Genomic DNA, 26581 nt, shown 5'->3' with positions numbered 1-26581 from the left:
GCATAGATTTTTACAAGTGTCTGGAACCCTATTCAAATCAAATCAAATCAATTTATATAGCCCTTCTTACATCAGCTGATATCTCAAAGTGCTGTACAGAAACCAAGCCTAAAACCCCAAACAGCAAGCAATGCAGGTGGGATGTGACACCATTCTTCATTCAAATTCCATCATTTCTCGTTAAGGGTGGTGAAAAACGCTGTCTCAGGCACCGCTCCAGGATCTCCCATAAGTGTGTCAATTCGTTACTCGGCAAACGGAAGACAGTCCTCCCCTCCTTGATAACCTCCTGTCGAGGAGTGTAATCCTACCGCATAGAATGTCTTGGACAACTAGCTTGATTTGTTTTAATCAGATATTTACACATTTACTTTGGGATCCACCCCTGTAAACGTAATTTGCCTGATGATGCTCGAGTAGAGAAGGAGCTTCTCATTTCATACAAGCTCATTTTAGTCGACATCCTCGAGAGAGTACAGAGTAGAGAGGACGCAGGAGTTGAGCAAATCTAATCCAGAACATATCATTGTATCCCTCATTTACTTGTGTTTTTTTTAAAATTTACAGCCAGTTACCTGTATTCTTTTCTTGGCATTATCTTGCCACCAGATGGCAACTGTGCACAGTTCAACATATTTTGATACAATAGAATAGAGAGTAACTGTCATTATCTCGCTCTCTTTCTCTGTCCCTGCCAGGCCATTCCATGGAAGGAGTAACCGTCATGGAGGCCAGATGACCTAGTACACCTGCCAACAAAGGGGCGCTTGGTGGTGGACGGTCACGTTCTCCACGCCCCTCCCTTAAAAACGCGGAGGAAAGGAGGTGACTACAATGATGTTCCATTCCTAATAGGAAGCACAGAGCAGGAGACTGACTTCAGGTGAGTAATAATGGAATCTGTTCCATTACTCTTAAACTGCTGGAAGCAGAGAGGAAGGTGTAGGCAGCAAGAAAGAGGGCAGGCAACAGTTTACACAGGGTCACGGCTGGCACTAAAGACCGGGAGGCCTCTCCAAAAAAAAATTGGGAGGGGGCACACGGGGAGTGTGACAGAGTCAGGATTCAGACCTGAGCCAACTCCCCGTGCTTACTGTGGCGAGCATGTGACTGGTCAGGCACCGTGCTATGGGGTGATGCGTACGGTGTCTCGAGTGAGCATTCACAGGCCGGTGTGCTCTGTGCCAGCGTCCCACATTTCCCGGGTGGAAGTGGGCATCCAGCCAGAACGGGTTGTGCCAGCTCTGCGCTCAAGACCGCCAGTGCGCCTCCACGGCCCAGTGTATCCGGGACCTCTGCCAAGAACTAAGCCTCCTGTATGTCTCCCCAGCCTGGTGAGTCCTGTTCCTGCTCCCAGAGCCAGGCCTTCTGTGTGTCTCTCCACTCCAGTGATCCATGGAAAGAAGCCTCCAGTGATGATCCATGGCACGAAGCCTCCAGTGATGGTCCATGGCCCAAAGCCTCCAGTGATGATCCATGGCACGAAGCCTCCAGTGATGATCCATGGCAAGAAGCCTCTAGTGATGATCCATGGCACGAAGCCTCCAGTGATGATCCATGGCAAGAAGCCTCCAGTGATGATCCATGGCAAGAAACCTCCAGTGATGATCCATGGCAAGAAGCCTCCAGTGATGATCCATGGCACGAAGCCTCCAGTGAGTAGTCATGGCACGAAGCCTCCAGTGAGTAGTCATGGCACGAAGCCTCCAGTGAGGAGTCATGGCACGAAGCCTCCAACGACAGCCTCCAATCCGGAGCCTCCAGCGACGTCCTTCAGTCCGGAGCCTCCAGAGACGGCCTCCAGCCCACAGCGAGGGTGCCCAGTCCGGGGCCCGCAATGAGGGTGCCCAGTCCGGGGCCCGCGGCGAGGGTGCCCAGTCCGGGGCCCGCGACGAGGATCCCCAGTCTGGGGCCCGCTACGAGGTTCACCAGTCTGGGGCCCGCATCGAGGGTTGTTCGGCGTCTTTTCAAATAAAAAGAAAATGTACGCTCACCACGCTGCACCTTGGTCAAGTTCTTTCAACAGCCGTGACAGAAGGCTCTGTCAAGAGGGTGTGATGCAATTGCGGAGCTTCGGGAGACTTGCAGAGGCCAAATCGAGCTCTGTACCATATGGCTGTGTGCCTCCCAAATGTCATAAAACTTCTACAGTGGCCATACAGTGGCCATACAGCATTTACTGCAATGCACCCCCAACAGAAGTCAGAGCATTCTAACTTACCCACTCCTCTTTCTATTCTGTTTAGAGCCAGTTTGCACTGTTCTGTGAAGAAAGTAGTACACAGCGTTGTACAAGATATTCAGGTTTTTGACAATTTTTCACATGGAATAGCCTTCATTTCGCAGAACAACATTTTAAAACGACTTTGTTTCTGGCCATTTTGAGCCTGCAATCGAACCTACAAATGATGATGCTCCAGATTCTCAACTAGTCTAAATAAGGCTAGTTTTATTGCTTCTTTAATCAGAACAACAGTTTGCAGCTGTGTTAACATAATTGCAAAGGGGTTTTCTAATGATCAATTAGCCTTTTAAATTGGTAAACTTGGATTAGCTAAAACAACACAGAAGTGTACACAGAAGTGATGATTTCTGATAATGGGCCTCTTTTCGCCTATGTAGATATTCCATAAAAAAATCTGCCGTTTCCAGCTACAGTAGTCATTTACAACATTAACAATGTCTACACTGTATTTCTGATAAATTTTAACGGTAGTGTATATTATATATATATATATATATATATATATATTTTTTTTAAACAGTATTTTCCTTCTTCATTATTTTACCCCCAATTACAGTCCCCTCCTCTAATTGGAATAAAGTAATGGACAACAATAGTTAGACTTCTACTTCCAGATTATACATACTATAAAAATGTTTACAGACACAATATAGTTTACATTTGTTTTTTTTTTGTTCCACCCTTCAGCTCCCCTCAACCCCTCCCATCTATGTCTGAACACCGTCCTTTTTGATTTCTATTTGCCATATATTTTTCAACTGTGCTGTGATGTCTCACAAAACTTCTGAACCTTTCTATTCTTATAGTTTACACAGATTGCAAATTAAAGATACACATTATGTGCTGAGAGCATTATTAAATTATTGATCGATTGACTTAGACTTTTCAAATCACCCAGCAGTGCTATCTGCAGAGTTAGTTCCAGGTAAATGGTGGATTTCTTCAGCCATTCCTGAACCTGCGACCAAAATCAAGCTACATAATGTATGCGCAGTACCAAAACAAGTCATCTAATGATTCTGTCCCTTGTCATGGAAGAACGGGGACATTTTCAGCTTCCAGGAATTGTGTACAGATCCTTGCGACATGGGATTGTGCATTATCACGCTAAAACATGAGGAGATGGTGGTGAATGAATGGCACGACAATGAACCTCAGGATCTCATCACGTTATCTCTGTGCATTCAAATTGTCATCGATAAAATGCAATTCTGTTCGTAGTCTGTAGCTTATGCCTGCCCATACCATAACCCCACCACCATATGGCACTCTGTTCACAATGTTGACATCAGCAAACAGCTTGTCCACACAATGCCATACACATGGTCTGTGGTTGGACATACTGCCAATTTCTCGAAAACGTTGGAGATGGCGCATTCAGTTCTCTGGCAACAGCTCTGGTGGACATTCCTGCATTCAGCATGCCATTGCACGGTCCCTCAAATTGAGACATCTGTGTCATTGTGTTATGTGACAAAACTGCACATTTTAGAGTGGCTTTTTATTGTCCGCAGCACGAGGTGCACCTGTGTAATGATCATGCTGTTTAATCAGCTTCTTGATATGCCACACCTGTCAGGTGGATGGATTATTTCGGCAAAGGAGAAATGTTCACTAACAGGGATGTAAACCAATGTGGGCACAACATTTGAGAGAAATAAGCTTTTTGTTCGTATGGAACATTTCTGGGATCTTTTATTTCTGCTCATGAAACATGTTGCGTTTATATTTTTGTTCAGTGTAATAATAAACTACATTTATCAATCTGACTTACGTGAATAAATGCTTTAGCCCAGTTAGCAATGAGCAATCTGGAGGCCGGCGTCCATCCAGAGCTTATTTGCCCATCGCCTCATTCACATGGCGCCCGCGATATTCCACTTGTGCATATCATACAAAACAGAAAATTCGAAATGGGTGACGGACATCCACAAATGAACACATATCATCCTAAATGGAGTGACTCTGATTTACATACAGAATAATATGAAATGCTCTGAGACCAGGTTGCCTTATCAGTCATTGATCAGTTCTGATGTAGTACCACCACTGCAATGTGTGCAATGATAATCACTTGTCTTTTATGTCTGATTTTCTATTTTGAAAACTATTCTCACTTGCTAGTGTTGTACTCAGGTGGTATGCTGAACATCATGCCATATCATGCCATGGCCTAAAATACAAGGTATATTGCAATCACTGATCAATGATGCTAATAAACACGCCGGGTGAATGGTTATAGGTCTATTGACACAAATGTTATATTTGATTTATTTTATAGTCCTGAAGAACTTGCTAGAGAGGGCTCCGTTCTCCACATGAGTACAACACTACACCGTGGTTGGTGTAAAGCATCTGCAAAGCCAGCAGAGGGCGCCAAAGCACACAATAGACTTCACATCAGCCACCACTGTAGTGTACATGAGGTGAATCGGTTCGTAGAAACAAAATAGGACTGTAAATGCAGGAGGACTGTACCTTTAAGTCATCATCATCATCATCATACGACATACATATTTCGGTCACGCATGCCACGCTGCTGCGCCTGCTCAGTTTAACACAGACGGTTCAGTGACAAATGTACCACTATCCCGTTAGATGTAGGAAGCCCGTGTGCTCCAGTGTATACCCACTGTAGACTTTGCGTTTATTGTTGTGATTCCGCGATTTGGGTGACAGCTCCAGTTGATCAAAAAATTCCAGGCGCAACCGAATAATGAGAAGAGGGATTTACAATATTTCTACTGCACGGATAGCGCAGAGAGAGATCCACAATAAAAGGTAAATAATAATCAATACATTTCCTTTATTGTTTCGCCATTCGTGTGTAATTCCCCTGATGACATAATGCTACATTATAGGTTATGAAAATGCGGATGAATGCAACAACACTCCCTTGTGCGGTCGTGTTTAGCCTTTTGTGCGTTGCCTATATTGCTTTTCTACAGGCTACAGTTTTGCTGACAACACCCAATTAATATAATCCCCTTGGTATCAATGTAGCCTTTCTCTGTAGAATGGCGAATATGGTTATAAACAGAAACACTTCAGTAACTTGATTTCCTGCTTAGGATAGGATTCAATAGATGGATTTGCATAGGTTGCCCAGCGTAAAATACACAGGAACACATTTTTCCTTCCTTTAAAAAAATAGTATTTATAGTATTTATTGTTTTGCAATATTATATATGCACTATCTGTCGTTGTGGTAATGCACAGTTCGTTGTGTAATGAATTAATGTGTGTGTGTGTTTTTCATGCATGTTTGTGTGTTCCTGTGCATGTGCATGTGTTCCTAACTCATTCCATTTGCGCCTGTGTATGTGTGGGACAACTTCCTCTGGGCAAGTCAAGTCAATCAGTTGGGGGCACGACCAGCTACGTAAACCCTCTCTGGTCTCTCTTCTGGCCTCTCTTCTGGCCTCTGCCCTGCCAACATAGACATTCTCAGTAACTCCATATGCCTGCTATGATTTCAGACCACTGACCACATGGCAGTTGCTGCCAGACGCTTTGAATAGTATGCAGCACATTCAGAGCTTTATAGCGAGGATCGCCATCGCCCGTGTTCCCTCTTCTGAGTTTGTTGTTCTGAAAGTAAGACCAGAGATAAAGAGGTGAAGCTGTTCCTGACCATCAGTAGCCTACCATATTGGTATTTTAATGTCTCCCGACCTGAGTTTCTTTGGTTAGGACGGGTGTGTTGTCACTTTTTTATTTTTGCCCATTAAGATAAACAAACAAATGTTAGGCTTACTCCTTGGAGGCCAGGAGGGTCAAATGTCTTTCTCCTTGTAGTCACAGATATCATTATCTGCTGACCATGTAGTTCCAGGTGTACTGTACTGTGCAGACATCAGTCGAAGCCTCAGTCATCTCCTCTGCTCTGTTTTATTTGTGCCAATGAGTGACCACTGTCTGTCTGGCAGACATGGGCTACATTCTCTACCTTACTGAATTATTCAGTAGGTCTAGACTGATTCACATTCTAGACATTCAGTCCTGTCTGGTAAGTTAAAGCATCCATGCCGTCGTTGTAATTGTATTTTCAAATCACCACTTTATGTCTAATAACACTGTGTGTGTGTTTTATATTAATGAAAATAACTCCAAAATATATTTTTCATACTTCATTTCCCTGAGCTTTCTTTTGGTCTTGAAATGGTCAGTCTGATCCTGTGGGCGTTTAGGAAGCAAATGTGAAGATATTTACATACACAGCCCTGATTGGTTGATAGGATGTTCTAGAGCTCACTCCTTACCCAGATGAACAGTCATTGGTGTATTATAATCAGATCACATTGTGATGTCATGATGTGGTCCAAAAATTCCATCCCACCTGAACAGACAGAAATTCCAGGCATTTAAAAAAAAACAGCTCTTACACAAAAAGGACATTATTATAATTTTCACAATTTCAGTGTTATTTCAACATCATGGAAAAATATAAAAGGAAAATCACGTTTTTAACTGCACTGCCCCTTTAAGTTGGCTACTCCGGTCCTCTGTGTGTGTGTGTGTGTGTGTGTGTAGGGTTTTGTTCCAGCCCACCATTTAAAAAACCTGATTGAAACAATTGTGATCCTCAGGTTAGACCACGGTTAGCTCAATCGGATGTTTTAGGGCCAAGCTGGAACAAAAGCCTCCCCATACTGTCTAGTACTCTGTTCTAGCTGCATGTGCCTGACTGCCTGTGCCTGACTGCCTGTGCTTGACTGCCTGTCAAAATGAATACCTTAAACAGTACAGTTATCATTTATTAGACTTGTGCCATCATGCCCATGTTGCATGTAGTTGTAAACAATATTGTGGAAACATCTCCACTCAGTGGTTGAAAGCAGAGGTCGACCGATTATGATTTTTCAACGCCGATACCGATACCGATTATTGGAGGACCAAAAAAAGCCGATACCGATTAATAATATTTGTAATAATGACAATTACAACAATACTGAATGAACACTTATTTTAACTTAATATAATACATCAATAAAATCAATTTAGCCTCAAATAAATACTGAAACACGTTCAATTTGGTTTAAATAATGCAAAAACAAAGTGTTGGAGAAGAAAGTAAAAGTGCAATATGTGCCATGTAAGAAAGCTAACGTTTAAGTTCCTTGCTCAGGACATGAGAGCACATGAATGTTGGTGGTTCCTTTTAACATGAGTCTTCAATATTCCCAGGTAAGAGGTTTTAGGTTGTAGTTATTATAGGAATTATAGGACTATTTCTCTCTATACCATTTGTATTTCATATACCTTTGACTATTGGATGTGCTTATAGGCACTTTAGTATTGCCAGTGTAACAGTATAGCTTCCGTCCCCCTCCTCGCCTCTACCTGGGCTCGAACCAGGAACACATCGACAACAGCCACCCTCGAAGCAGCGTTACCCATGCAGAGCAAGGGGAACAACTACCCCAAGTCTCAGAGCGAGTGACGTTTGAAACGCTATTATCGCACACCCCGCTAACTAGCGAGCCATTTCACAACGGTTACACCAGCCTAATCTCGGGAGTTGATAGGCTTGAAGTCATAAACAGCGTAATGCTTGAAGCACAGCGAAGAGCTGCAGGCAAAACGCACAAAAGTGCTTTTTGAATGAATGCTTACGAGCATGCTGGTGCCTACCACCGCTCAGTCAGACTGCTCTATCAAATCATAGACTTAATTATAACATAAAAACAGACAGAAATACGAGCCTTAGGTCATTAATATGGTCGAATCCGGAAACTATCATTTCGAAAACAAAACGTTTATTCTTTCAGTGAAATCCGGAATTGTTCCGTATTTTATCTAACGGGTGGCATCCCTAAGTCTAAATATTGCTGTTACATTGTACAACCTTGAATGTTATGTCATAATTATGTAAAATTCTGCCAAATTAGTTCGCAACTAGCCAGGCGGCACAAACTGTTGCATATACCCTGACTCTGCGTGCAATGAATGCAAGAGAAGTGACACAATTTCACCTGGTTAAAATTGCCTGCTAACCTTTCTTTGAGCTAAATATGCAGGTTTAAAAATATATTTTTCTGTGTATTGATTTTAAGAAAGGCATTGATGTTTATGGTTAGGTTCACGTTGGAGCAACGACAGTCCTTTTTCGCGAATGCCCACCGCATCGATTATATGCAACGCAGGACACGCTAGATAAACTAGTAATATCATCAACCATGTGTTGACTACACATGGTTGATGATATTACTAGTTTATCTAGCGATTATGATTGATTGATTGTTTTTTATAAGATAAGTTTAATGCTAGCTAGCAACTTACCTTGGCTTCTTACTGCATTCGCGTAACAGACAAGCTCCTCGTGAGGCAGGTGGTTTAGAGCATTGGACTAGTTAACCGTAAGGTTGCAAGATTGAATCCCTGAGCTGACAAGGTACAAATCTGTCGTTCTGCCCCTCAACAAGGTAGTTAACCCACTGTTCCTAGGCCGTCATTGAAAATAAGAATGTGTTCTTAACTGACTTGCCTCATTAAATAAAGTTATAAAAAAATAATTTTAAAAAATCGGCAAAATCGGCATCCAAAAATACCAATTTCCGATTGTTATGAAAACTTGAAATCGACCCTAATTAATCGGCCATTCCGATTCATCGGTCGACCTCTAGTTGAAAGCCAGTCACATAACTTCAGTTAAGAGATACCAGAGTGATGGAATTACATTTCCTTTGTTCCGAAGCTGCCTTTGCAATCAAGTTGGAAAATAACAACCATTGGTTGGGTCATCCTGCCCCCAAAGATAGTGATAAGATCCAGATGTTGGACGTGTCCTGCTGTGCTCCAGATTATGACTGATCTGGAACCAGGACACTGGTAATGATGCAGCCCATGGAAAGTGTGGATTAACTGGGATTAGGCCCATCCCGCTGTTTTGTTTTGGAGAGTACACTATAAACATTCTTGTGCTGTCGGGATCCCACTGATAAGGTCTGTTCATATGATGGATTGAGAGAAAAACCTGTGCTTGCTGGGGTGTAGCACCACAGAGGCATAGGCATACATATGCTACACTCTGTCATGTGTGGAAAGGTCAACTCAGTGAGGTCAGAATGCTTTGTAACAGGTTGGAGGGCGGTGAAATCAATATTCACCTCTCAGTCAAACGCATACTGCTGTAGGCCTACACTGGCTATCCATCTTCTCAAACAGGCCCACACAACGTACATCTGAGGGCCCTTGAAATTATTGCCTTCATACTTTTTGGATGATTGGCATTACCTAATTACATTGTGCAGAGACGTGTGTGTGTGTGTGTGTGTGTGTGTGTGTGTGTGTGTGTGTGTGTGTGTGTGCGTGCGTGCGCGAGGTAGATTCCTGTGTAGGAGGGTGCAGAGAGAGCGGGGAAGGGAGGAGGAGGAAGATGGGGGTTAGCGGGTACTGTCAGCCAAACACTGGCAGGACTCTTGGATCCCAGGGGGCTTATATTACTGATCCACAGAACAGACAGACACACACACTGACATCCCCTTCACACACTGCCAACATAATATACATCCACATTGCTCTCTGCTTCTCAAACCTGTGTTCTGTTTAGCTTTCACACGTTCAAATCTGCAGTTTTTACTATGGTTTTATTATCTTAGTCAATAGACACACACAGTGGCCCACCAGGTTTTAAACTATGCCACCACTAAGGGCATGTGAAGTGCATTCAGCCGTAGTGTGACACTGTGTCAAAATCTTAGCTGAGGAGTGGACACATGCTGGTCAGAGCTCTGTAGTGGAGCCGGTTACAGGCTTATGATCAACAATAGTGAATTAACCAATTGAATGGACAAAGACAATATCACCTCCTCTTTATACAGACATCAGCGCTGCTTTTTAAAAAATGAATCACCGATGTGTATCCAGTAGCCAGTTAGGCCGACGTAAAACGAAGAGCATGTCCGTTATACTTTTGCCAACACATTTGGCCACAACCGTGCAAGCCAAAGCATCTCTGATTTGACATGGTTTCTTCTTTATTTGCCTTTTCAGATATTGACATGAAGAAAGACATTGAGACATTGATAGCAGAGGAACGTGCTGACATCATCTTGAAATATGATACGGTGGGTGGCGTTCATCAAATACAGCATTCAGAGCCTTTCAGGATGCTGTCAACGGTTTTATTAGTTATTTCTCGTTTACCGATGACCAAAATAACCCAAGCGACCTGTCCAACAAAGGCTTCTACAGTTGGAAAACTCCTAGATAAGGTTTGAAAGTTCATAGACATCAGTTCAGTTCTTACTTAGTTCCAGTAACAGTCATATTAGCTACAGAGCATAGCATAGCATAGCATAGCATAGCAATAGTGCTGTTTAGCTCCAGGCCTGCATTGATGTATCCATAAATAAGTTAGTCTAAGACCGGTCTACTTATGTAGGTAGACTGCACCACCTCCATCACCTTCCATAAACAAGGAAATAGATCAACCACACCAGTCAAAACCAAACAGCAAAGGTCTTGTTATGTCCACACATAAGCAAGTGCATTTTCTAAAGCACGTCCTTGATGATCAGATGTTGATTCACTTGGCCTGAGTTTGTACTTCAAACAACATGCATTCCATTTTCAGAACATGTCATGGAGTTATCCCGTCTGACTGTACCACATGTCCTCTCTGCCTGTGTGTTGTCCATCTGTTCACACAGGAGGAAGAGTTCACACTTGTTTGAGCGTGTCGTTAAAAAGCACGACCGTCGCTCTAAGAGGGATAAGAAAGAGAAGCCGAATGTGTGTGTGAGTGTGTGTGTGTGTGTGTGTGTTGCTAAGCATTGTCTGTGTGGGTTTATGAAGAAGCCTAATAGCATGCTTGTGGTTTGTTGTGTAACAGAAAATTATTATATAATACGATGTTGAGGAGATTTAGACATACATAAGCATCTAAAATGGTCACAGTTGCCAGGAAAACACAATCATACTGTAAGAGTATGTTGTTAATTCTATAAAACCTAGAGAAGTGTACATTCTAAAATGAAAGTCTATTTAGTACAAACTAGAGGACGTGAACTTCAAGCGACCCAATTGCCCTAGCAATATCTGTCTGACAGTGTTCCCTCTTCAAATTGGGGTCAGCAGACACGCTGACACTGGAAAGAGCAAGAGGGAGGGAGAGCGAGAGAGAGAACTACAGCAAATGAGACGGTTGACTCTCGAAATAGCAAGAGAGAGCGAGTAGGAATGAGACAGAGTTGAATTCAGCTCACAGGCAACGAGACATGAGAACATACTGTTTCTACAGCAGGAAAATAATCCTGCAGCAACAAGAAATGTGAGTTATAATTTTTATTGTAATTAATGGACCTTTTTGTAGAGTTTGATACACTTTTTGTAAGGGGAAATTAAGTCTGATAGTTCAAAGTTGAAATGACAAAAAAAAAAAAGCCTTTTTGAACCCTAAATACACTACAAAGTAAAACATTTGCTGCATTGCAGGAAAGTTATCCTGCAATTGGGTGATCATATTAAGATCCTACATCTGTAGAGGGGACCATGTCTGGCCTGAGCAACACCTGTGACAACGGCCATAGCTAGACCATAGCAATAGATTACACCATGGTCTCTCTAAGCTACTGAACCATAACAGAAATCAGGTGATTTCTGTCTGTCTGTAGAATTCTACTGTCTATGGGGTATTTGACTTTGAACAGAAGAACAGAAGAAGCACACCTTGTCTCAGACCTCAGGTGGTGACAGAACAGACACCATGTTTTTAGCACAATTCACCATGGGTGTTCTGTTTAATGTGATGTGCAGATGGCTTAGTCAGTGTGCCATTTCTGTTTCTGTTTGGCAAAGACAACAACTTGGCTGCCCTTTGATGTTGTCAACGAGGTTATGACTTATTATACAATGGGTGGGTCTAATCCTGAATGCTTATTGGTTAAAACTGCTTTCCAGCCGGTGTCTATTCCACGAGTTAAACCTTTGACGTTAAAATGCCTATTTACTCTGTTCCATCTGACTGCGAAATCCACTGTCTCATTAGCCCAGCCATCTCCACTATAACAAGCATCTAGGCATAATCTCTTTTAGACTGACACTTAGTTTTCAACAATGGAGATTTGTATAAACCTTGCTGTCTGTCTCTCCAACATTTGCAACATTGTTTTAATATTAAAAATTCGATCTCCAGCTGTCACATAGTAATGAACGTGTCGGGAGTCGGGTTGAGACAGACAGGCAGGCAGTGTTTCTCGAATTCATGTGTCGGCATAATTTTTTATGGACATAAACAAATAAAAATCGATAAAAAACTGGTAAAACGAAACAATAACAGCTAGATTGCAGTCTTTCCAGCTTCAGTTTGAAGTGATTGTATTAGCTGTGTTGTTGGCTAGCTCCTCTGAACAACAGTGTCCTGATCAGAGTGCATCATTAGCTCATTGTTATGGATGTATCAAGTAAATGTCACAAGAAAACAGCTTAAGCAAATAAAATGTTATTGGTCACATACACATATTTAGCAGATGTTATTGCGGGTATAGCGAAATGCTTGAGTTCCTAGCTCCAACAGTGCAGTAGTTTCTAACAATGCACACACATCTAAAAGTAAAAGAATGGAATGTATAAATATTAGGACGAGTGTCATTGACTAGAATACTGTAGACTACAGTATATAAACTGCAAAAAAAAAGATGTGTCCCTTTTTCAGGACCCTGTCATTCAAAATCCAAATAACTTCACATATCTTCATTGTAAAGGGTTTAAACACTGTTCCCCATGCTTGTTCAATGAACCATAAACAATTAAAGAACATGCACCTGTGGAACGGTCGATAAGACACTAACAGCTTACAGACGGTAGGCAATTAAGGTCACAGTTATGAAAACTTAGGACACTAAAGAGGCCTTTCTACTGAATCTGAAAAACACCAAAAGAAAGATGCCCAGGGTCCCTGCTCATCTGCGTGAACGTGCCTTGGGCATGCTGCAAGGAGGCATGAGCACTGCAGATGTGGCCAGGCCAATAAATTGCAATGTCCGTACTAAGACAGTGCTACAGGGAGACAGGACGGACAGCTGATCGTCCTCACAGTGGCAGACCACGTGTAACAACACCTGCACAGGATCGGTACATCCGAACATCACACCTGCAGGACAGGTACAGGATGGCAACAACAACTGCCCGAGTTACACCAGGAACGCACAATCCCAACATCAGTGCTCAGACTGCCCGCAATAGGCTGAGAGAGGCTGGACTGAGGGCTTGTAAGCCTGTTGTAAGGCAGGTCCTCACCAGACATCACTGGCAACAACATCGCCTATGGGCATAAACCCACCGTCGCTGGACCAGACAGGACTGGCAAAAAGTACTCTTCACTGACGAGTTGTGGTTTTGTCTCACCAGGGGTGATGGTCAGATTTGCGTTTATCGTCGAAGGAATGAGCGTTACACCGAGGCCTGTACTCTGGAGCGGGATCGATTTGGAGGTGGAGGGTCCGTGATGGTCTGGGGCGGTGTGTCACAGCATCATCGGACTGAGCTTGTTGTCACGTCTGGGACCTGTTGGATCAGAGGGCTAGGGCCATCCCCCCCGAAATGTCCGGAAACTTGCAGGTGCCTTGGTGAAAGAATGGGGTAACATATCACAGCAAGAACTGGCAAATCTGGTGCAGTCCATGAGGAGGAGATGCACTGCAGTACTTAATGCAGCTGGTGGCCACACCAGATACTGACTGTTACTTTTGATTTTGACCCCCCCTTTTGTTCAGGGACACATTATTCATTTTCTGTTAGTCGCATGTCTGTGGAACTTGTTCAGTTTATGTCTCAGTTGTTGAATCTTGTTATGTTCATACAAATATTTACACATTTTAAGTTTGCTGAAAATAAACACGGTTGACAGTGAGAGGATGTTTCTTTTTTTGCTGAGACTATTGTTCCATTATTTAAGTGACCAGTGATTCCATCTCTATGTTCATAGGTCAGCAGCCTCTAAGGTGCAGGGTGGTAGCCGGCTAGTGATGGCTATTCACTGCTTTCCCACAGTTCTGTTAACCTCTCTAGGGTATGTGGAACGCTAACGTCACACCTGGCCAACATCCAGTGAGATTGCAGAGCGCCAAATTCAAAACAAAGAAATACTCATTATAAAAATTCAGAAAAGATACAACTATTAAACACAGGTTTAAAGATGAACTTCTTGTGAATCCAACCAAGGTGTCAGATTTCAAAATGCTTTACGGCGAAAGCATACCTTACAAGTATTTGAGAACAGCAGACAAATCATTACAAACAGTAATCAGCCAAGTAGAAGAGTTACACAAGTCAGAAATAGAGATAAAATGAATCCCTTACCTTTGATGATCTTCATATGTTTGCACTCAGAAGACATTCATTTATTCAATAAATGTTCCTTTTGTTCGATAAAGTCTCTCTTTATATCCGCAAACCTCCGTTTTGTTCGTGCGTTTTCTTCAGTAATCCACATGCTCAAACGCAGTCACAACAGGCAGACAAAAAAATCCAAATTGTATCCGTAAACTTCATGGAAACATGTCAAACGATGTTTATATTCAATCCTCAGGTTGTTTTTAGCCTAAATGATCTATAATATTTCAACCGGACAATAACGTTGTCAATATAAAAGGTAAACAATAAATGCACTCCCTCTGGTTGCGTGCATGAAAAAGCTATGTGACATGGCAGCGTCCACTCAATCAGACTGCTCTTACTCCCTCATTTTTCAGAATACAAGCCTGAAACAATTTCTAAACACTGTTGACATCTAGTGGAAGGCATAGGATCTTCAAGTTGAGTCCTAAGTCAATGGATACTATATTGGTATTGAATAGAAAACTACAATAACAACAAATTCCTACTTCCTGAATGGATTTTTCTCAGGTTTTCGCCTGCCAAATCAGTTATGTTATACTCACAGACATTATTTTAACATTTTTGGAAACTTTACAGTGTTTTCTATCCAAATCTACTAATATATGCATATCCCATCTTCTGGGCCCGAGTAGGAGGCAGTTTAATTTGGGCATGCTTTTCATCCAAAATTCCAAAATGCTGGCCACTACCCTAGAGAAGTTAACAGTCTGATGGCCTTGAGATAGAAGCTGTTTTTCAGCCTCTCGGTCTCAGCTTTGATGCACCTGTACTGACCTCGCCTTCTAGATGATAGCGGGGGTGAACAAGCCGTGGCTCGGGTGGTTGATGTCCTTGATGATCTTTTTGTCCTTCATGTGACATTGGGTGCTGTAGCTGTCCTGAAGAGCAGGCAGTGTGCCCCCGGTGATATATTGGGCAGACTGCACCACTCTCTGGAGAGCCCTGCATTTGCGGACGGTGCAGTTGCCGTACCAGGCAGTTATACACCCCAACAGGTTGCTCTCAATTGTTCATCTGTAAAAGTTTGTGAGGATCTTGGGAGCCAAGACTAATTTCTTGAGCCTCCTGAGGTTGAAGAGGTGCTGTTGCGCCTTATTCGCCACACAGTCTGTGTGGGTGGACCTTTTTAGATTGTCAGTGATGTGTACGCAGAGGAACTTGAAGCTTTTCACCTTCTCCACTGCTGTCCCGTTGATATGGGTGGGGGCGTGATCCCTCTGCTGTCTCCTGAAGTCTATGATCAGTTCCTTAGTTTTGTTGACGTTGAGGGAGAGGTTATTTTCCTGGCACCTCTCCGCCAGGGCCCTCACCTCCTCCCTGTAGGCTGTCTCATCATTGTTTGCAATCAGGCCTGCTACTGTTGTGTCATCTACAAACTTGATGATTGAGTTGGAGGTGTGTGTGGCCACGCAGTCTTGACTGAACAGGGAGTACAGGAGGGGGCTGAGCACGCATCCTCGTGGGGTTGCGGATCAGCGTAGTGTAGGTGTTGTTTCCTACCTTCACCACCTGGGGGTGGCCCGTCAGAAAGTCCAGGACCCAGTTGCACAGGGCGGGGTTCAGACCCAGGGCCCTGAGCTTAATGATGAGCTTGGAGGGTACTACGGTGTTGAAGGCTGAACAATAATGAACAATATTCTTAGATAGGTATTCCTCTTGTCCAGATGGGATAGGGCTGTGTGCAGTGTGATGGCGATTGCATCATCTGTGGATCTATTGGTGCGGTATGCAAATTTAAATGGGTCTAGGTTGTCAGGTAAGGTGGAGGTGAATTTATCCTTAACTAGCCTCTCAAATCACTTCATGATGACAGAAGTGAGTGCTACAGGGCGATAGTCATTTAGTTCAGTTACCTTTGCTTTCTTGGTTACAGGAACAGTGCTGGACATCTTGAAGCAAGTGAGGACAGCAGACTGGGATAGGGAGAGATTCAATATGTCCGTAAACACTCCAGCCAGCATGCTCTGAGGACGCAGCTAGGAATGCTGTCTGGGCCTACAGCCTTGCAAGGGTTAACACACATTAATGTCTTACTCATGTCAGCCACGAGTGCACTTATTTCTCATTTGCCTGAACGAGAGCCAGTCAGCCTGAGAATGTGTGTGCCAAGCCTTTCGCCAAATGGTATTCTTGAGGTGAAGTAACTCTTCAAGACCACAGTCGAACCAGGGGCTGAACCTGTTTTTAATTCTCATTTTCTCTATGGGGGAGTGTTTATTAACAATGGCACTGAAAATATAAAAAAAGAACGTCCAAGCGTCTTCGATAGAGGGGATCAAGCTGACTCTATACCATTTTCTATATTCATTAACGTTTATTAGCAAGCATCTATGACAAATCAGGACAGGTCGTTTCACTGAGCAGCCATTACAAACACAGGCTGTAAAACAGTGATCACTAAGGTCATTACAGAAAACACCAGACTGATACCTATCAGGATTATTTGTGAGGATAACATCGAGGAGAGTAGTCCTTGTGGGATTGGTAATAATCTGAGAAAGATTTGGGGAGTCCCATTGCTTTAGTACTTGGTCAGGTGGTTTAAGCATGTCCCAGTTTAGGTCACCTGGCAGGACAAATTCAGTGTAAGGGGCCAGGAGAGAGCTTAGGGCAGGTAGGGTACAGACTGGTGCTGATGGAGGACGATAGCACCCAGCAACAATAAAAAAAATAGCTATTTGAAAGTTTAATGCTTAAAACCAGCAAATCAAATTTTTGGGGGGCAGACTTGGTGGAGACAACCGAGCACTGAAGGTGTTCCTTGGAATAGATTGCCACTCCCCCACCTTTGGAAGATCTGTTTTACCCGAAAAAGGTGATATCCAGAAAGGTTAACATCAGTATTCAAAACACTCTGCCTTAACCACATCTCAGTAACGACCAACACATCTGGATTTGAGCTGTGACCCCACTCTTGGGCCAGGGTGTACCTGCACATTTCCAGATATCATCAACAGTAATACAATCAAGGAAGGCACGGCACAGGAGAGGGAGAGCTCTGCAGTGCTGATATATGACATCTGAATGTGCATCAGATGGCAACAAGATCATATTGTACAGCAATTTCATCAGGTAACATGAATACAAAGCCGGCGAGAGGTGGTTAGAATGGGATGGGAGGCCAAAAGTCAGTGTAACTAATAGAGTCCCGAGTGTGGGAACAAACATAGTCTGTCCCACGGTTGGGTAAAGAAGGTTCATACGTCAGCGTAGCATGCAAAGTAGCATTGAAAAAAGTAAGAGGCCTATATAGCTGCCCTGGGGAATTCCTGATTCTACATGGATTATATTGGAGATCCTTCCATTAAAAAACACCCTCTGTGTTCTGTTAGGTAACTCTTTATTGACAATATAGCAGGGGGTATAAAATCATAACACACATATTTTTTCAGCAGCAGACTGATTGATAATGTTAAAAGCCACACTGAAGTCTAACAAAACAGTCCGCACAATCTTTTTATTATCAGTTTCTCTCAGCCAATCATCAGTCATTTGTGTAAGTGCTGTGCTTGTTGAATGTCCTTCCCTATAAGCGTGCTGAAAGTCTGTTGTCAATTTGTTTACTGTAAAATAAAATACAGATTTAGTTTACAAAAGTTTACCAATGGGTTGATTGGTTGGCTGTTTGAGCCAGTAAAGTGGGCTTCACTATTCTTGGGTAGCAGAATAACTTTTGCTTCCCTCCAGCCCTGAGGGCACACACTTTCTAGTAGCCTTAGATTGAAGATAGGACAAATAGGAGTGGCAATATTGTCTGCTATTATTCATCCAAGTTGTCAGACCCCAGTGGCTTGTCATTGTTCATAAGCAAAACAATTATTGTTTTACTTCTTCCTCACTCACTTTACGGAATAAAAAATGACAATGCTTGTCTTTCAGAATTTGGTCAGTTACACTTGGATGTGTAGTGTCAGCGTTTATTGCAGGTATGTCATGCCTAAGTTTGTTAATATTGCCTATGAAAAATATCATTAAAGTAGTTGGCAATATCAGTCGGTTTTGTGATGAATTAGTAATCTGATTCAATGAATGATGGAGTTGTTGGCCTTTTTGCCCAAAATTTTATTTAAGGTGCTCCAAAGCTTTTTACTATCATTATTTATTTAATTATCACTTTGCTTCATATTATAGTTTCTTCTTCTTTTTATTCAGTTTAGTGATTCATTTCTCAATTTTCAGTACATTTGCCAATCGGTTATGCTGCCAGACATATTTGCCAAACATTTTGCCTCATCCCTTTCAACCATACCATTTTTTAAATTCCTCATAGATCCAAGGGGATTTAAGTTTTTACAGTCCTTTTCTTAATGGGCGCATACTTATTAATAACTGGAATAAGCATTTCATAAATGTGTCAAGTGCAGCACCTGGTTGTTTATTACACACCACAGACCAGCAAATATTCTTTACATCATCAACATAAGAATCACTACAAAACATATTGTATGACCTCTTATACACTATGTACGGCCCAGCTTTTGGAACTTTGGTTTTCCTAGATACGGCTACTATATTGTGATCACTGCATTCAATGGCTTTGATTACTGCTTTAAGCACATTTCTGCAACATTAGTAAAGATGTGATCAATACGTGTTGATGATTTCATTCAAGTCAATAATGAAATCACCCAGAAAATATACCTCTCTGTTGATCTCATATATATTATCAAGCATTTCACACATATTATCCAGATACTGACTGTTAGTGCTTGGTCTATAGCAGCTTCCCACACGAATGGGATTTACATGAGGCATATTGCTTCAACAGTATTTAACCTGAAATTGTCTCTACGCTTTACAGGACTGTGATTCTGAATACAGACCGCAACACCACCCCCAATGGCATGTCTGTCTTTTCTGTAGGTGTTATAACCATGTTTTGCTACCACTGTATCGTCAAAGGTATTATCGAAGTGAGTTTCAGAGATAGTCAGAATATGACTGGCATCTGTTACTAGCAAGTTATTAATTTCAGGTACCTTGTTTCTTAGGCTTGTAGTGGAAATTCAGTTCTGAGAGAGACTTTGTCATTTCTTCAAACAATCATCTTTATTTAATATCGATTTAATTATTGCAATAATGAAACCATCGACCCCACACTCCGAAGTGTGTTGCCGAATGCTTAACATCTGCTTTTTTCATTATCAGTAATATAAGACCTAAAAATGCTTAGTCAGCCTGGTTCCAACCTTCCCATAAGACCCCCTGGTTCATGTCCTGGTTATCTGCAGGGGCTTAGATTCCCAGATGCCAGGAAGATGAGACAATGAGGCACTGTTCTAAACTCTTCCAGACTATCTCTATCTCGGGTCACACACACCACATCTTGTCTATAGATTGCCAGCTTTAGATTATCATTACCAAGTCATTGTCAGCTCAAGATACAGTTGAAGTCAGAAGTTTACATACACTTAGGTTGGAGTCATTAAAACTCGTTTTTCAACCACTCCACAAATTTCTTGTTAACAAACTATAGTTTTGGGAAGTCGGTTAAGACATCTACTTTGTGCATGACACAAGTCATTTTTCCAACAATTGTTTACAGACAGATTGTTTCACTAATAATTAACTGTATCATAATTCCAGTGGGTCAGAAGTTTACACACAGTAAGTTGACTGTGCCTTTAAATAGCTTGGAAAATTCCAGAAAATTATGTCATGGCTTTAGAAGCATCTGATAGACTCATTTACATTATTGAGTCAACTGGAGTTGTACCTGTTGATGTATTTCAAGACCTACCTTCAAAGTCAGTGCCTCTTTGCTTGAAATCAAGACCTCAGAAAAAAATGTATACCTCTACAAGTCTGGTTCATCCTTGTGAGCAATTTCCAAATGCCTGAAGGTACCATGTTCATCTGTACAAACAGTAGTACGCAAGTATAAACAACATGGGACCACGCAGCCGTCATACCGCTCAGAAAGGAGACTCATTCTGTCTCCTAGATTTGAACGTACTTAGGTGCAAAACGTGCAAATCGATCCCAGAACAACAGCAAAGGACCTTGTGAAGATGCTGGAGGAAACAGGTACAAAAGTATCTATATCCACAGTAAAACGAGTCCTATATCGACATAACCTGAAAGGCCGCTCAGCAAGGAAGAAGCCACTATTCCAAAACCGCCATAAAAAAGCTAGACTACGGTTTGCAACTGCACATGGGGACAAAGATCATACTTTTTGGAGAAATGTCCTCTGGTCTGATGAAACAAAAATAGAACTGTTTGGCCAAAATTACCATCATTATGTTTGGAGGAAAAAGGGGGAGGCTTGCAAGCCAAAGACACCATCCCAACCATGAAGCACGGGGATGGCAGCATCATGTTGTGGGGGTGCTTTGCTGCAGGAGGTGCACTTTGTGCACTTGACATAACAGATGGCATCATGAGGCAGGAAAATTATGTGGATATATTGAAGCAACATCTCAAGACATCAGTCAGGAAGTTAAAGCTTGTTCCCAAATGGGTCTTCCAAATGGACAATGACCCCAAGCATACTTCCAATGGCTTAAGGACAACAAAGTCAAGGTATTGGAGTGGCCATCACAAAGCCCTGACATAAATCCCATAGACAATTTGTGGGCAGAACTGAAAAAGCATGTGCGAGCAAGCAGGCCTACAAACCTGACTCAGTTACACCAGCTTTGTCAGGAGGAATGTGCCAAAATTCACCCAACTTATTGTGGGGAGCTTGTGGAACGTTTGACCCAAGATAAACAATTTAAAGGCAATGCTGCCAAATACTAATTGAGTATATGTAAACTTCTTACCCACTGGGAATGTGATGAAAGAAAAGGCTGGAATAAATCATTCTCTACTATTATTCAGCCATTTCACATTTTTAAAATAAAGTGGTGATCCTAACTGACCTGAGACAGGGAATGTCTGCTAGGATTAAATGTCAGGAATTGTGAAAAACTGACTTTAAATGTATTTGGCTAAGGCATATGTAAACTACCGTCTTGAACTGTATCTCTACCTAAACCCATTTTACTTGACCATACGCCCAGACTACCTGCAGGAAGCTAGAGTGGAAAGCATCTCTTTACAGAAACACTGAATTAAACTTAACAGAAATATCCTACTATTTGTTAAGTATTGAATGCTACCTATTAATATCAAACAAATCAGGTAAATACGTCATTTTTCTCTCACAGGCTACGTATAATACCAGTCAAAAGTTTGGACACACCTACACATTCAAGGGTTTTTCTTTATTTTTGCTATATCCTACATTGTAGACATCAGAACAAGACATCAGAACTATGAAATAACACATATGGAATCATGTAGTAACCAAAAAAGTCCAAATATAAACGGTGGTTGGAACCAAAAACCTCAATTTTTACTCATCAGACCAAATGACAGATTTCCACAGGTCTAATGTACATTGCTCATGTTTCTTGGCCCAAGCAAGTCTCTTCTTATTGTTAGTGTCCTTTAGTAGTGGTTTCTTTGCATCAGTTCGACCATGAAGGCCTGATTCACGCAGTCTCCTCTGAACAGTTGATGTGGAGATGTCTGTTACTTGAACTCTGTGAAGCATTTATTTGGGCTGCAATTTTTGAGGCTGGTAACTCTTATGAACTTATCCTCTGCAGCAGTGGTAACTCTGGGTCTTCCTTTCCTGTGACGGTCCTTATGAGAGCCAGTTTCATCATAGCACTTGATGGTTTTTGCGACTGCACTTGAAACTTTAAAAGTTCTCGAAATTGTCCGGATTGACTGACCATGTGTTTAAAGTAATGATGGACTGTCGCTTCTCTTTGCTTATTTGAGCTGTTCTTGCCATAATATATACTTGTTTTTTTACCTAATAGGGATATCTTCTGTATACCACCCCTACCTTGTCACAACACAACTGATTGTCTCAAAAGCATTAAGAAGGAAAGACATTTCACAAATTAACTTTTAACTAGGCCCACTTGTTAATTGAAATGCATTCTAGGTGACTACCTCATGAAGCTGGTTGAGAGAATGGCTACTTTGAAGAATCTAAAATAGAAAATATATTTAGATTTCCTTAATACTTTTTTGGTTACTACATGATTCCGTATGTGTTATTTAATAGTTTTGATGTCTTCACTATTATTCTACAAGGTAGAAAATAGTAAAAAATTAAGAAAAACCCTTGAATGAGTAGGTGTGTCCTAACTTTTGACTCTGTATGTTAAGGTGAGCTATTTTTTAGTATTTTTCTGGGATACTTGATTGTTTTTATTGCTTTATTGGGAAGCTTATCAGAAGTAGACATTATATTTGAGCCAATAGTGCAGGGTGATCTGCACACAGTCGACAACCTACTTGGGCACAACGCCTCAGTGCTAACAGTATAACTCTGGTTCATAGCGACATGATTACTGTATACAATATCTCTAGGATCAACAGAGACATTCAGGGCAGGGTGGCATAAAGTAAGATACTTACATTGTGTCTGGCAACTCCCCTGGGATAATGTACATTTGCTGCAACATTTTGACAACTCGCCGACACAATCGTAGGGATTAATTGAGCTGGTCTTGGGTCATTGATAAGTCATTGTCTCAATGCAGCCTTGAAATGTGTGGACAAGAGCCAAGATGATTTGGATAGACTCCGTCATTCCTGTAGAGAATTATCTGTTTCCAGAAAGTGTCAAAGTTATTTTAAAAAGTGATTCGAACAGAGATACTGCAATCTTTTAGCCAAGTGTGTAATGCCAGTAGCCTGCTGAAACTTTCACACCCGCGGCCCAACGATGGTACAGGACCTGAGATAATTGGCCGCTTTTTGAAATCTTTCAGTGCTAGAATCAGTTCTTTAAAATCCATTTTCAGAAATTCCGATCTAGCCCTCCGGATATCGTTTGACCCCACATGGACTACGACCGCATCAGCTCACGACATCTGTCGTAGAACGTTCAGAAGCAGCCTTGTAATGTCCTGTACTTGTGCTCCAGGATAGCACAGGGATTTTGCCCTGGGAACCAAGGTGTTTCTTACAATAGAACTGTCGATGATGACAGCTGGTGCAATAGCTGAGGAAGTCTGTTCATTCTTTTGCCTCAAGTGGTTTCACAAACCCCTCGAGGACCGAAGGGTGGTGGGGCCCGATGGACCCGAGCCAGTTGTAGTATCCATCGTGGATGATGAATAGGCCGGAGTACCTCCGGATCCGATCTCGAACCACAATCCCCCAGGGAAGATCGTGCCGGAACCCTCTAGATCCAGGGCATTAAAGCAGTTTCTGGTCTGTGTCCGGTCCGGGCTTAATATCTCCAATGAGGCTCCCGTTATCAGAGGACGCTGTTTTCGACTTCCATGGCGAGTGACGTATCTCCATGGCTGGTTGGTAATATTGAGAACAGGAACATCCCCCAAGTCATCCAGGAGCATCCTACTAGCTCCATTCTCCAGTGAAGGGGGATACCCCTTCATGTGAGGGATCTCTGCAGAGTACCGGCGAGTCGGCTGTGGAGAGCCGACACGGCAACAACAGTTCCATCAGGCCAGAGCGGCGTCCTGCTACTGGGGTAAAGAGAGAAAAACTAAGCGGGTGTGGATTCCCCAGTAGCTTGTATAGATTCGCCACTTTTTTGCCAAGAGTAGTCACTTTGATCTTGTAGTCCGGGTGGTCCACAAGTCTGGGTGGTCCACATTGTCCCTTAACAAAGCAGCCGACTGGACGTTTTTCTGATTGTGTTGTTGATTGCAGAAAGAGTCAGGTATCCACCAGGCCACGGACATAGGTATGCTTGGAGGAATATTGGAAAGTCCATGCAGGTTCTCTGACCATGTGTCTCTCTCTCGCTCTCTCCCCCTCTCTCTCGTTCTCCCCCCTCCCGCTCTCGCTTATCACACATTCCTTCTCATCTCCCTTTCACTGTTTAATTATATCAATCTCCCCCTTTCCTCTCTTTGCTTTCTCTCCCCAAATGACTTCCACTAGGATCTATTTTTAGCCCTCTCACTTTCTCACACTCGACACCATTTGCAGTGTGCCCTCAGGGCATCATCGCTGAGACCGTTCATCTGTGATGGCATGGTTTGGTTTCTGTAGGCTGTATGTATCGACCCTCTCTCTCTTTGCCCGCAACCTGCTTTCTGATAACTTTCTATGCTTTCTAATAGTTTTTCACATCTATGTATTCCATTGACTCGTCCTGAAAGAAAATTGTTCTCTGCCCCTTGGGCAATATCTGCGCCACGATGTACATAAGGCAATGAGATTTTATTTTATATTGGCTACGATTTAACACAGCATAGAAAGACACAATGCATCCATTTGTGTCGTCTTTGAGACAGGCACAGTGATGTGATGCGTTTGTACTAAAATCAAGTGTATTGTTCTCTAGAGAACAGCGTGTGTTGTGTTTTTCCCAATGGCTCAAATTCAAAGGCCCTAATGCCTGACTTGATTTAACCATTTTAAAGCAACAGGCCAACTAACTGCATGTTTTCCCTGGGCTGTGTGCTGTTTCTGATGTGTCTGTGTCTGTGTGTTATTCCAGGGCAGACAGGAGGGGGTGGAGATTGACCCCTGGGAGGATGCAGATTACTGTATTTACAGAGTCACTGACCGTTTCGGGTTTCTGCAGTAAGTCAAACTGGGTTTCTGTGAACTGTATTGTACACATTACTTGAATCTTACTGTTGTTGTCCATTCTTTTTCCACAGTGACGAGGATCTGCCAGCCCCTAGTGCACACGAGGAGAAGGTAAGAAGTGGAAATGCAATATATGCATCAAAAGAGTCAAGAGACACACGACAGTTTCCGTTAGGTGGTGTACAGAATCTACTAACGAACCTTTCAAGTGTGACCTCTAACATATAGAGGTGTAATGTTCCAGGTCCAGCTGTAGTGTGTGTGTCCGTGGAAATATGTCAATGCTTAGTGGGTGCTCGATGTGTATGTATTAGCCAATCCATGACCTTCCGCTAACTTAGTGAAACCCTGTAGCAGGGCCACATGCTCCAGGCATCCATCTAAGGTGAAGCCGATCCTTAGGCATCTCACACACTTCTGGAATGGGAGCTATGCTTCCTCACACCTTGGAACCGGTCATGTGGCCGTGATTGATTAAATTAATACCACATTTAACCTTGGGCAGAACTTGATACGCTCTCCTCAATGTTACATGTCAATACAGTACAAACCAACACATGCCAGTCATGGTAGTGGGGGCAGGACACCAGGTTCTCACGTCAAGTGATCTTTTATATGATCCCACAAAGAGAGTTCATTTGGTTGTAGTTTTAGAAGAAACATTGTAAATACTGTGTTCTGTACTGTACTATACACTATGTGTAAATGCGTCTTGTTAATGTGTCTTCATTTTGCATACATAACATTTTGCCTAGTTTCAAATGTATTTTCGGGTTTCGCCCTGACAGAAAAAGAACCTGGAAATTGAAAGGGTAGAAAAATGGCTGAAGATGGTGAAAAAATGGGATAAATACTGGAACAGTGACAGGGTGAGAATAACTCTCTCGCGCGTGCGCTCTCTCGCTCTCTCTCTCTCTCTCGCTTACACAGACACACACCACACCCTTCACTTGTGTTTATAAATGTTTATATTAGTCTTAAATGCTCATTGAACATTTACACTTCTGCCTCAACTCCTGCCATTTTGTTTTTCCCCATTCTCCCCCTGTCTAACCCCTGTCTCTCCTGTGTCCCCCTGCTCTCCTCTCAGATGGTAAAGCGTGTGTATAAGGGTCTCCCCCTGCAGCTGAGAGGCCAGGCCTGGGCCCTGATGCTGGATGTGGAGAAGTTGAAGAATGAGAACGAGGGGAAGTATGAGGTAAAAGAGTACCCAGTTTCTAACACGCGCACACACACACACACGGACTGTTGATTCATCAAGCATCTACTCTAAACAGTGCATAGGTGTACCCAGCATTTATCCAACACACAGGGATTTGATACCATGCTCCAACCAGCACAATGCAGTCTAAAGCCAGTGGTCACTCAGGACCACTAAACCATGAAATCTCTGCTGTTATGATTTGAAGGTGA

General features: G+C 42.5%; 1 protein-coding gene across 4 annotated transcripts in view; it reads left to right on the top strand.

Moving 5' to 3' along the window:
* Positions 1–698: 698 nt before the first annotated feature.
* Positions 699–26581, top strand: part of si:ch211-288d18.1 (USP6 N-terminal-like protein) — a 46044-nt gene continuing 20161 nt past the window's right edge. The window contains exons 1-7 of one of the 4 annotated variants that reach the window (XM_021606816.3): positions 4781–5026; positions 10241–10314; positions 10900–10987; positions 25074–25159; positions 25240–25279; positions 25957–26037; positions 26259–26366. In XM_021606816.3, coding sequence (XP_021462491.3) covers positions 10307–10314; positions 10900–10987; positions 25074–25159; positions 25240–25279; positions 25957–26037; positions 26259–26366 — 411 coding nt within the window. In that variant the 5' untranslated portion in view covers positions 4781–5026; positions 10241–10306. Of the gene's footprint in view, positions 884–4747; positions 5027–10240; positions 10315–10899; positions 10988–11406; positions 11520–25073; positions 25160–25239; positions 25280–25956; positions 26038–26258; positions 26367–26581 lie in introns of those variants that run through there. The other 3 variants (XM_090238201.1, XM_021606818.3, XM_036980444.2) reach the window with 3 other exon arrangements.

This window comes from Oncorhynchus mykiss, chromosome 6 (genome assembly GCF_057628025.1).
Source record: "Oncorhynchus mykiss isolate SJ-2025 chromosome 6, ASM5762802v1, whole genome shotgun sequence".
Taxonomy (NCBI): domain Eukaryota; kingdom Metazoa; phylum Chordata; class Actinopteri; order Salmoniformes; family Salmonidae; genus Oncorhynchus; species Oncorhynchus mykiss.
This window is presented reverse-complemented; position numbering and strand designations above follow the sequence as displayed.